At 39.1% G+C, this 12,391-nt stretch overlaps 1 protein-coding gene across 1 annotated transcript in view; it reads right to left on the reverse strand.

Moving 5' to 3' along the window:
- Window positions 1-12,391, reverse strand: part of Pkhd1 (PKHD1 ciliary IPT domain containing fibrocystin/polyductin) — a 380,278-nt gene that overhangs the window by 191,316 nt on the left and 176,571 nt on the right. The window contains exons 33-34 of the mRNA XM_038343811.1: window positions 7,380-7,512; window positions 4,919-5,165 (exon numbers count right to left, since the gene is read on the reverse strand). Coding sequence (XP_038199739.1) covers window positions 4,919-5,165; window positions 7,380-7,512 — 380 coding nt within the window. The remainder of the gene's footprint in view (window positions 1-4,918; window positions 5,166-7,379; window positions 7,513-12,391) is intronic.

Here is a 12,391-nt window from a genome sequence, read left to right on the forward strand (position 1 = left end):
TCACTGGGGGTGGGCTTTGAGGTTTCAAAAGCCCTGGCCTTCCTGTGTAAATGTCTCTGTCTCATTCTTATGGATCCAGGTATAAGCTCTTAGCTACTGCTCTGGCACCATGCCTGCTTGCCTGCTCCCATGCTTCCTGTCATGATGGCCCCAGACTCTAACCCTCTGAAACTGTAAGTCACAAGTAAATTCTCTCTTCTGTAAGTTGCCTGGCTCACAGTGTCTTATCGCAGCAATAGAACACTAACTAAGACAGGGTGACTACTTGAAGTGATTAAGGGGATCAACACGAGGGTGGGCTGGTGTCAGAGTTGAGAATGGGTAGGGGTAATGAATGAAAGCAAAACATAAGTAAACACATACATGGAAATATTGTAATAATCCATTCTATTGTGTGCTAACATTAAAAACACTTTATTTATTTATTTATTTATTTATTTATTTATTTTTTGGTTTTTCGAGACAGGGTTTCTCTGTGCCTTTAGAGCCTGTCCTGGAACTAGCTCTTGTAGACCAGGCTGGTCTCGAACTCACAGAGATCCGCCTGCCTCTGCCTCCCGAGTGCTGGGATTAAAGGCGTGCGCCACCACCGCCCAGCTAAAAACACTTCTTAAATAGAAGGACGATAAGAAATAAAGAGGTAGGAAGGAATGAATGAGGAAGGGAGGGGAGAAAGTAAGAGAGAGGAGAAGGAAGGAGAGGAAAGGGGGGAGAAGGAACCTGGTAGTAAACTAATGGGACAAAATAGGTTTTAAAAAAAAACAGATAACTTGTGTGTTTGGTTAAGACCAGCATTTACCTTGGTGTGGTCTTAAGCACGCATGGAGGAGCAAGTCTGTGGAGTAAAGACATTAGTCCAAGCAATCACACTGAGTTTGAAATGGATGTCAAATACACAAGTGAAATTACTGAGAGCTGCTTAGTAGAGATAAAAGCCACCCACAAATACCAGTCACAGATCTTTCTCATTTGAAATTTTGTAGTAGACACCTTTATTTAAAAAGTGAAAAGGGAGCACTAAAAGTAAATCTGATCATAAAGTATCTCAATATGCCCTAAACCTTACTTCAGCATCACCAGCAAGCACACGTTTTTGAAACTTGATCATAGAGTATCTCAATGTGCCCTAAGTCTCACTTCAACTTCACCAGCAACCGCAAGTTGTTGAACCTTGTCACATTATCTTTTCATAACATCCTAGAAATATGGTGTATAATTTATCCTTAGAGCACATCACAAGTTATACTAGCCATATTTCATATGTTCAGTAACCACGTGTGCTAACATATCAGCCAATGAAGATTGAAATGCAGTAGAGCAGTTGAACTTGAAGAAACTTGAGAATTGGGGAATTATCACTGAATGTGAAAATAACTCAGATGCCTTGGGAAGCACATATGTTTTTGAAGGAAAAGGAAGGTTCACAGATTCTCCAAAGACATCTGCATTTAAAGGACAGAGAAAGGGGGTGGATGAATTCAAGACAACAGTGTTTTCCAGACACAAAATGGTAGATGCATATATGAACTCACAGAGACTATGATAGCATGAGGAGTATCTGTGTAAGTTCAAGCCAGGCAGGATGCCATCGTGGAAGAGAGGAAGGGGACATCAGTCCCACCACTAGCTTAGGAGCTATTGGCAGTTGACTAATGCAAGGGAAAGCCAGATTTCTTCAATGGAGTGGCATCTAGTATATCAATCACACGCTAAGAAAGGCTCCATCCCCAGGAGTAGAAGGTCAGCACCAGCTGAACTCAATAGGAGGCAAGGAAGATTTTGAGGAAGTTGGGAGGAGGTGGTGAAAATGATCAAAACAAACTGTATAAAATTCTCAATAAAAACCTTTAAAAGAAGGTCTAAATCAATAAAAATATTTAAAATATCTAAAAGCATACATGCACACATGCACACATGTACACACCCACACTATTGACAGCATTATACATGTAATTATATATAAAAGCAGAGGAAAATATTCATGTCAATTTGGAGATTGTAATAAAAGAGGGATATAAGAGTCAAGATGACTCTGTAGGTAAACATGCCGGCCACCAAGTGCAAAACTCTAAATCCATTTCGAGGAGCTTACACGGTAGGCCCTTGTCCTCTGACTTTCATACATGTGCTATGTCATGCACACACGTCCTCATCCACACACAATAAATAGAAATGTAATTAAAATTTTTTAAAAGAAAGCTCCCACAAATCTGGGCCCTTTCACCACTAGGGGAAGTGTTACTGGCATTATAGACTAAGATAAGGCCCTGTGTTGACATTATCATCCTGGGTTCCTAGAAAAATGTTTCTAGAAGCAGGAGATTGGGGATAAACACTTCCCACCATACCAACGACGTAGGAATCACCATGAAGATGAAGCATGTTGTCACTTAACAAATGATAAAGATGACTCTGCCTTGTACAAGGGGCCATTTGTCCTTCACTTGGACACTGAGTATTATGACCAATTTTAAATATTTACTTGCTTCTGTCAAGCAAGCGGTTGGTGTTGAATCACAGAGTCTGGGAAAGTTCTAGCACAGATGTGGGCTCCAGTCAGTGCAAGGATGACAGTGAGTGACAGGATTCTAAGATCACTCCCATCAAACAAAGAACTTAGGGACAGTGAGTGAAAAGGAGATAGAGATGGGGGTCTAACAAAAGAAATCACCCCAAGTATTGGATGTTAGCAAACGGGAGGATAGTGGAGCTTTGTTTGTGCAGCTATATAGAGCCTTGCTCTCTGCCCTTTGGGGACTGCTTGCTGAGAGAAGGGGGAAACAGTTGAAAGTAAAGACAGCAGCTCTTGCCCCAGGGTAAATAGCACAACAAATTAATCCTTTCTCCATGAAACACAACGAACTTTGTATCTAAGCTGAATTCAAATTGCTCATTAGCACTGACATGTTCCTAATGAGGTTCTAATGCTCTGGGACAAAGATCAAGCCACTGAGCACAAAGACGGAGGGGTGAAAGCCGGGAGTGTAGAATTAGGACCTGGGAGCAGGTCTGCCCAAAGGTTCCTTTGAATCACATAGGCTTTCTCAGTCAGGGTGTCTGAGGTCTGGGGTCCAGACTGAAGGTCTGCATTTCACTGAAGAGTTTCCCATTGCTGCCGTGTGTGAGCCCATAGACTGCTTTGAACTGCCTGGCTTCACAGCTCATATATCCAACAGCCTTCTTCTAGGAAGGGCACAAGGGCCATTATACCACCGGGAGCATGCTGAGGCTTCGCTAGGACTGATTTGTGACAGCTGAGTATTGGTGCCTAGACCTGTGACATCACTTGAAATTTTAAAATAGAAGTCTGGGTAGAAAAGGAATGAATCTTCTTGGATGTTATGGTACTAAAGAGGTTTCCAGGGCATGGGGTTTTATATTTTAAAGCTGGGGAGGAGGTGCATTAAGATCAAACAAGGTCACTATTTCACCCTACCATGAGTCTTTGGGGCGCGTTTGAAAATAACAGACTAGGATGAGCGTGACCTGTTCCTGCAGCAAAGGGCTGCACAGCCCCAGAGATCTCCAAGAACTGATGCTGGACAAGCCTGATGATTGGCAGAGCCTTCTTCACAATGCCTACTACCACTACACACACACACACACACACACACACACACATACACACGATCACCTAAGCAAACCTGAAAGAAAGCCATTTTAGAAGGAGATTGACAGATTCCTACAGATAAAATCATACGTGTACATGACGTCCCTGTTCACTACACAAACCTCTTATTATCATGTAGGGGGAATAATCATATATAAGAATGAAAGCACTAACTTTCATAGATTTCCCAAACATGTCTTCAAGTCGGGTTTTTGTGAAAGCATGATGATAATAACGATAATTAATATCAGGCTACATTCCTGAGAATGAAGAAAGCAACCTATTCTCAGCACAAGAAAATGTGAAATGCAAACATCCCCCTCCATCACTCTTATGTTACTCTGTGAGATTTGGGGCCCTTTCACAGTAGAGAAAATAATGAATACTTTGAAAAACAGAGAGAGAAAATATTTGAACTATTCAAAGATAACTCTAGTTTTAAGCCTTCCAAAAGAAAATGAGAAGATGGACTTTTCTATGCACTCAGTATGCAGCTAGTACAACCCTGGACTCTTCCACTCTCCCCCCTCTAGAGAACACCGGTTCAAGTAAGTTGCCAGTGTGGTCTGACCGAATTACTTGGCTTAATATTCATGGAGTTGGGACTCTTAAAGGGAGGAAATAAGTGTGGCTAAATATATACAATGCATTTGAAATAGGTAAAAGGGAGAGCCCCAGACACTCCGCAGTCATTACCTGGGAATTAAAGGGAGCAAAAGCAATCCTATTATGCATTATAAACAGCCCAGCTGCTGACTTAATGGTAGTTTGAGTAGCATAACCAAGGAGTCCTTGCTCCAATATTAATAGGAAAGGTATTGTACGGATCCAATAGTTCATGAAATTAACAAGGAAAATGAACTAGACGGAAGCAACCTGGCACGAAAGAGAAGGCATCCGCAATTGCTCCCCTGAAGCACACTGAGTACTTAAGAAGAGCTTGGGGAAAGTGCATGTATATACATGAGGATGGCATTATTGGAATTTTTTAAATAGTACTTTTCATTTAAATAAATTTCAAATATTTTGTTGGTCATGACTCTTTTAAAGAAGAAGCTGTTGACTCAAAATGTCAATAAGCAGTCATGGGTTATAACATCTGACCTAAAGGTATTGACAGCTGCTATTTGAGTCAGCCTAAAATGGCCAGAAATTTTTCACAGTGGTCAACATTAGTCTCACTTTACTTTTGGGGAAATAAAAGCTTCAACTCATCAGAAAACAATTTCCCTTCAATTAGCTTAGGCCTGACTGAGTGGTATGTGCGTGCCCATTGACAAGCTAAGAAGTCTAGTTAATGCTACTTACAAACCAATAGACATACGATGGAGGGCAACATTTTCCCCACAGATGCTCCCAGGGACAATATGACTGAAGCTTGCATTGACCACGCATGTATCGGAGAGGGTCTCCATAGAAGGAAGAATGTGACTTCCATTTTTCCCAGACAGGGACCCATCCAAGTCTTCCAGAACTGCTGCATGAGGAAATGGAAATGCTACTAAATTTGGAGAGTTTTCAAACTTTAATTCTCTGGTCTTCACAGTAAATCCACCTACGAAATAGAAGACAGACTGTTATACATGACATGAATCTGTTATTACAGAACTAAATTCACAAGGTTTCTATCAGTACTTTATCTAGAATGTTCTATAATTTCATAATTCATTCAGTCATCCATGAAAGAAAAAAAGAACACACATATTCTCTTATGTCAGGATACATGTGTTAGAGATGCTGGGAGCCAAGAACTGCATGGCCAGCCACTGTTCAGTTTATTCTGTAGGGCAGTTATTTTGTACAATAGGTTATTTAACTCTCCAAGAGACTTTTGACATTCTTTTGAGTTATTATTGTCTGTCACAACTGTCACATTGGTGGTGCTACTGGCAACTGGGGAGAATGGGAAAGGGATGCTGTTAAATTCCCTACCATGAGTAGAATTTTTTAGATAACAAAAGAAAAGCCCCAGATATCAATCATACCATGGAGGGAGGGCTCTTCTATTAAGAAATAGAAACAACAAGCATTAGTTCTCTGAAGACCAAAGGTGTTACATTCTAATCTCTCAATCTTTTGGCTTCCCTTCCTCTACCATAGCCTAACTTGATCAATGATACCTCAAACTGTGAGGTTTATACCTTAATTTTCTTATTATACTCACTTTCAAAACCAATATTCTATTAACCATTAGTATAAATGGTCTTAAGAACACATTTTTTAAGTACTAGTCCAAGCCATACCTCTCAACACATTCTCTCATGTCATGATCATTGCCAGCCCATCTACCTATGAACATGTTTATACCATACACCCTTATCACTGAAGGAGAAAAGCACACAACGCTCAAGACATACATTACCTACTATAGTGTTATACACATTATAAACTACATAAAAAAAAACAAATGAGAACAAGATGCTCACAGATGTACCATTTTTGCTCTGCTTATCAGTGGATTACATGCAGTGAAGCAAGCCATGTGTGAAAGACTTCTTAATTCCATATTCTGTAATACATAATACTTACTAACACCCTCACTTCTATAATTTTCTTATGTTGGACATGTGTTTCATTTCCCAAGGAAAACCTGATCTATAAAATCTCTAAGATTCTGCCTATGTTATTTGGAGTACTTGGAAATCATGCTTTCCCGTTGCAGTTTTCTATTCAACCTTTGATGCCCAGGGGAATCACTTCTCCAGGGCACACCCATCCCTGGTCCTTCACTGACTGTGTTCAATTCACTAAGACTACTCTCATCACCCTTTGGAAATTAGGTTCTCAGACATCCATTTTTGAATAAGTATGTGTTTTTCCTGGATTGAACTCTCTAGATCCTGATGTAGATCCAATAACAGACAACTTTTTAAACAAATGAAAAGTTCATTCACCCAAAACCACCCAGTGACAAGAGCTTCTTTTTTCGGTGTCTGATGAATGATATGAAATCATCAGGGAATTGGAGAACTATGAGCTGAAGCGCACTTTAATACACCTATGACGATCTCACAATCTTAAACTAAAATTTCCCACATCTTTGACTCTGCCTACACAGGGGTAAAATAGTAAAGTGGAGACTTGCTGATTATTCATTTAATTAAAAAAACAAACAATTATCTAAATTGGTGATTCAAACCACAAGAGCATATTTACTTGAATTACTTGGTTTGGCTGTTTCCAACGATCAGATCAACTAAATTGTTCTCTGCCTCTTTCCACCTTGGCCTATGAGTCCTCCAAGGAGTTATTTCTTACCACTCTGTGTAGTAGTTGACAAGTTAGCAAGAGTTGCCTGTCTTTCTTTGTACACATCACAGCCCAAGTTGCTGAAAACTTTAAGTCCCCTGGTTCTGGATCTTTTAGCAGTGGTGTGTGTGCAAGCCTGTTGAAGTCCTTGCGCCTACCACCCATCTAATACCATTTATTCATCTCACCAACAAAACTTCTCACTAGGCAACAGTCTCTCTTCCATGTACCAGTTTAAAAATGGGCACTAGCCAAGAGAGATGCCTGCACTTCCTGAATCCCTAAGTTCGGAGGAGACATGACAGAATGTCATGGTCACTGAGATATGCAGAGGACAAGAACAACAGATGGCATGTGGGGAGCACCTAGCCTCCTGGATTCCTTGGAGGAACTTAACAGTTTGTGTTGATATAATCTTGCAACTGAAAGAAATATTGACTCATCAAAGCCTCTGCCACTGTTTGTCAGACTCACCTGATGCTGCTCTTATTTACCATCTGCCCTGTCTGCTCAAACTTACCCTGTCCTTGGGAACAGCCAGAACAGGTTCTGATGGCCACACAGTTCAGATCAAAATTAACAAAAGTTGTATTAGAAACCGTCAGTTCCCATCTTTGGGGCGTTTTAATCCCAGCTGACATACATAGACTTCCCTGGAAATTTTTTAAAAATCAGAAAAATAAACAGAGAAACAAAGTATGACTATCAATCATATGAAATGTAGTTATAATCACAAGTAAAAAATAATTAAAACAGAGTAAGGAACCCTGATGGCTCCTTGGCCTGGAGAGGGAGGGAGGGGGCGTATGGGTGGAGGGGAGGGGAGGGAAGGAGGAGGAGGAGGAGAGGAGATGGAAATTTTTAAATATAAAAAAATAAACCATGAAAAAAATAATTAAAACAAGAAAACTGCAAGCTACATAGTGAAATTATTGAAACAACAAAACACTTGCTACTAATAGTTATGAAATAACATATCCAGAAAACAGAAACTGTTTACCTCAAAGATAAAAATACAGAAATTTCAATCAAGGAAAAATAAAACATTTCTCAAAAGTTCAAGGTGTGCATGATAAGTAACCACATTTGAAAATGTCTAACAGGTAAAATAGGGAAGTAGAATTAAAATACAATATATCAAGTAGAATTTTAGATTTTTTTTAAAAAAGTATCAGTTTCAAGTAGCTATGAAAATAAGGAACTACTACAGCTCACATATTGATCAGGGAATATGAAATGGAGTAGCTGCAAGGGAAGCCACTTAGCAGCTTCTCATCATGCCTCATATGGAACAGCCATTCATTTGAGAAGGAGCAGTCATACAAAAATCATTCATTCATGCTTATACCAACTGGTTCATTATCACAAGATCTGGAAAACAATTCAAATGGTTTTCAACAAATGAAAGAACAAAAGAACTATGTTTCATTGGTGCAGTAGAATATATCATAAGCAATAAGAAATAAAATCCTAGTAAAAATAACAAGTTGAATGAACACCTGAAAACATTTGGCACTAAAAGAAACCAATCCCAAAATGTTGCATGCCATATGATCTCACTTATGCAATTATTGAGCAAGACCCCTTCCCAACAGAGAGCAGATTAGTGGTGGCTCAGCATTAGTCCTCAGCAGAGGATGTGGTTAGAGAGATGAAGCCCAGGGCAGCTGAGGTTGAGACAACTCTTCTGTATATTGATTATGGTAGTTGTGGTGACACAAATTTATACATGTGTTGAAATGTAGAAAAACACATCAAAAAGGTTAGCTTCTTTACAGATAATATAGAAAAAGAATCTTTTTTAAATATCCAAAATGATACAACTCTTTCTAGATTTTCCCACAAAAACTTCCTCAGCAAATCCATTCACCTAAGCTATTAGCTCTGAATTTTTCCATTGTTAAAAGTCGTTGCACAATGGAGAACCATTTCTTTTTCAAAAATCTTTAATAGGAGAAAAAACGGCAACCAATACAAACAAACAAAGGATATAAATAAAATCTGGGTGTAAGTAAAGTTAGTATACAAGGCCAAGGAAAATGAAAACATTGTCATTAACATGATTCTATTCCTAGTAAATTAAGTGTTGAAGACATCACAAATGTACAAAGAGACAGTTTGTACTGATGAAAGGGGCGAGAAGCAAGCAAAAGTTCTCCAGTTCTCCAGACAGAAGTGGCTGTCCACCGGTTCCTGGGTCTAATCACACTGCCTGCACCAGGTGAATTATCAACCCATCTTTGGAAAGGACAACATAGGAATAGAAAAGTGGTGACTGGCCAAGCTGGGGAGTTGCACTCAGGACCAGGGATGAAGGAATCTTAAAGAAATAACAGCATGAAAAGATAGGACAATGGGAATAGAAGGAAGTTGAAAGCAATAAGAAACATGGGGTGTGGAGACAAAAGAGGATGGGTAATGGGGAGGGCAGTGGAGAAGACAGATGTGTAAGAACAAAGTGCGCTGATATATCTACAAAGATATTATGGTGAAATGCTGCTTTGTACTTTAGCTTAAACAATTAATTTATAAAGGAAAATGCCTGGTGGGGAAAATGGCTGAAAGGACAGTCAAAGTGGGTGATCTGTTACCAGACACCGGACCACTGCAGAGGACAGGGGGGAAACCCCTGTTACCAGATGCCAGCCCACTGCTGAGGATGGGGAAGCACACACACTCGAAGGCCCTGGAGCTCTGAATAAAAGGACTAGCTCTTGAAAAGCATCTGCGTCTTTGGTGAATGGCTCAGAGGAAGAGCACGTTAAGCCTGAGTTTTCCGCACAGAAGGAGTAAGATGAATTACACAAGCTCAGAGTATAAGTTTTAAAACTCCAAGAGTCTATACAGATTTTTTCAAATGAGGAAAACAAGGTAGAAAATGGTTAGAAACTGTCAAATACCAACAATTCCTGTTGGAAATTCAATAAACAGAATTTGATCATGAGAAAATATTTGGTACAGTCAGAAAATGGAATAATACACAATGACTGGAGTAAATTACTACAGCACGAGAAGACAGACAAAGCTCATGGACATATTATTGTGCCAAAGAAACCCAGGAACAATAATGTGCTCTGTGACTGTGTTATATCAAATAATGAGAAGAAAAAAATCAATTCATATCACCAGGAGTCTGAATCATGGTTCCCCTTTAGCTGAGGATACTTGTGTTTAAATCTGGGAGAAAGGGAGGCTACTACAAGGGAAATGGGTAGTGTTTCTTATTAGGGCATTATATGGTGGATTTGCTTTATTAAGAAAAACACGTTGTGATCATTATTGTTATATACAGGTATGTGTGTGTGTGTGTGTATACACATGAGCACGCACGCATGCACAAATAGATGAGTACAATCTGCTGAATCTCTCTTTTGCTGTGTGTGTATTTGGTTTCAGGACTGACCATTATGTATTGGATAACCAATAAGGGGGCTCATCCCTGGGAGAGGCTAATTCTTCTTTCTCCAGCAATTGTTAGTAGCCTGTGTCCATTCAGAGAAAAGAGGCTATCAATTTGAGAGCTGGAGGGTATATGGGAGGAATTGGAGGGATAAAAGGAAAGGGGAAGCTGATGTAATTCTACTTTAATTAAAACTTTACTTACAAAATACATTGTGTGCTTTTCTCTGTAAATATTTTCGTATAAAATTTACTTTCAAAGGTAGAACCAATAGAACATCAAAGAAGCAGAGGATAAAAGGATAAGTAAAGAAAAAGAAGGTAAACAAAGCCCCGTCCCTAGCTGAGAAGCTTCTGGCCACTGACGATTGCTGGAAAGGGGAGAGAGTTTCCTTCAGGGGTGTAGCCCCTGAGAAGCTACCCACGTTCCAGAGGATGGTCCTATGTCCTTCGCTTGCAGGTATCACCAAGTGGACTCAGTGGATTATCTTTTAGAAAGATTACATGAAGATGAGAGTGAATAATGGGGCAGATAAAGGAGAAGATGGAGTGGAAGGAATGGAGGAGTGGACTTGATCATACCCTGTTATATGCATGAATGAAGATCTTGGGCATTAAGAAAAGAAGGAAAAGATTGAAGTTAAAAAATTGAAGTCTGGAATTGCTGAGGTATAGTTTAACATCATTAATGTAATTACAACATCCTCACAACCAGCAGGCATGTTAAAAATTTAATCCCAATAGCTAGAATGTCAAAACATAATGAGTATGTGAGAAATGAGAAAAATATCTTTGAAAAGATGCAACACAGGACAATACAAATCAAGTTAGAAAAATGGGGGAAATGAAAACAAAAATAATGATTAAAACTGAAAGCACAAAACAAGACAGTAGAAAATGCAACTACGTGGGAGACATCAGCACGGATGGTAATTGAAACCATAAGAGAAAATGAGATTTCTCCCAGCGGGAGCGAGCGTATTGAGGAAAGAGGGGCCCTGAAACAGAATTCAGAGAAACGAAAAAGATGAAAGGTCTAAACTGGGGTAGGCAAATCCCCAATGAAAATGAGAAATAACCCCTCGAGAAAATGGACGAAGAATGAAGCAGCTCCACCAACACCTGCTGAATATTTTAATTCACATCTTATAAACATTTTCAAATGAATGAAGAAGTTGAAAGTATAGAGAATTTTCTGATTAACAATGATCGAGATTCAACTATTTACACTATGCCACCTTATTCTTATCACCTACTTTTTTCTACTAAATCACATGGAATATATTTATGTACATACATTATACCACACCTATCCACATAAATGTGTCTCATTTAAACACATGTCTGATATAACCATAACACCACTATCCCATCTGTAAAACTGTCTGGCCTCTTTAAACAAATACCAAATTATTTCCAATAGCAACGAAAAAAAAAAAAAAAAACCAGCCAGCCTGCAGATACTCAGAAACATAAGGAGACCAAAATTTAAATCCAAACCAGGATGTTTCTATAAATGAAAGGGGACGACGATTAAATAGGATGTTAAGCATCTAGCGTCAAAAACTGCCGAACCAAACTAAGATGTGACATGCTGATACCCAAGCATTTTTTCCTGAATATCAAAAGTATTCTATGCATACGAACACACTGGTGAGAATACCAACACAGAAACGAACATGCTTATTCCCTTCTACTCACAAAAAAAAAAACATAACTAGTGTATGCTGGAGGATATGGTTATCTTATAATTGAATGCTACCAATCAAATGTGAGTGAGAAGACCAAATTCTCTGAAATCCTTCATTCTACAAAGCCAGGCAAGCTGGGAAGACAGAGGTGAAAATCTTACTCCGCAGTCAGTGTAACACCCTCCTTATATTGAATAAAAAAATAAAAAGATACCTGCCAATAATATAAACTTTAAAATTTATTAATTAACGACTGTCATTTCTCTTCTTGTGTGGATCATGGGGTTTCTCAGATCCTTCAATACTTTTTTGAATGCTTACTTGATTGTGTATATTTAAGCATTACAGGATCGTGGTGTCCAGGTAGAGAGTAAAATAGTTACTATGATGAGGACAATTAACATATCTGTCATCCCACATTTGTTTGTTTGTTGAAAAGAGC

The sequence above is a fragment of the Arvicola amphibius genome, chromosome 9, assembly GCF_903992535.2.
Source record: "Arvicola amphibius chromosome 9, mArvAmp1.2, whole genome shotgun sequence".
Lineage (NCBI taxonomy): Eukaryota > Metazoa > Chordata > Mammalia > Rodentia > Cricetidae > Arvicola > Arvicola amphibius.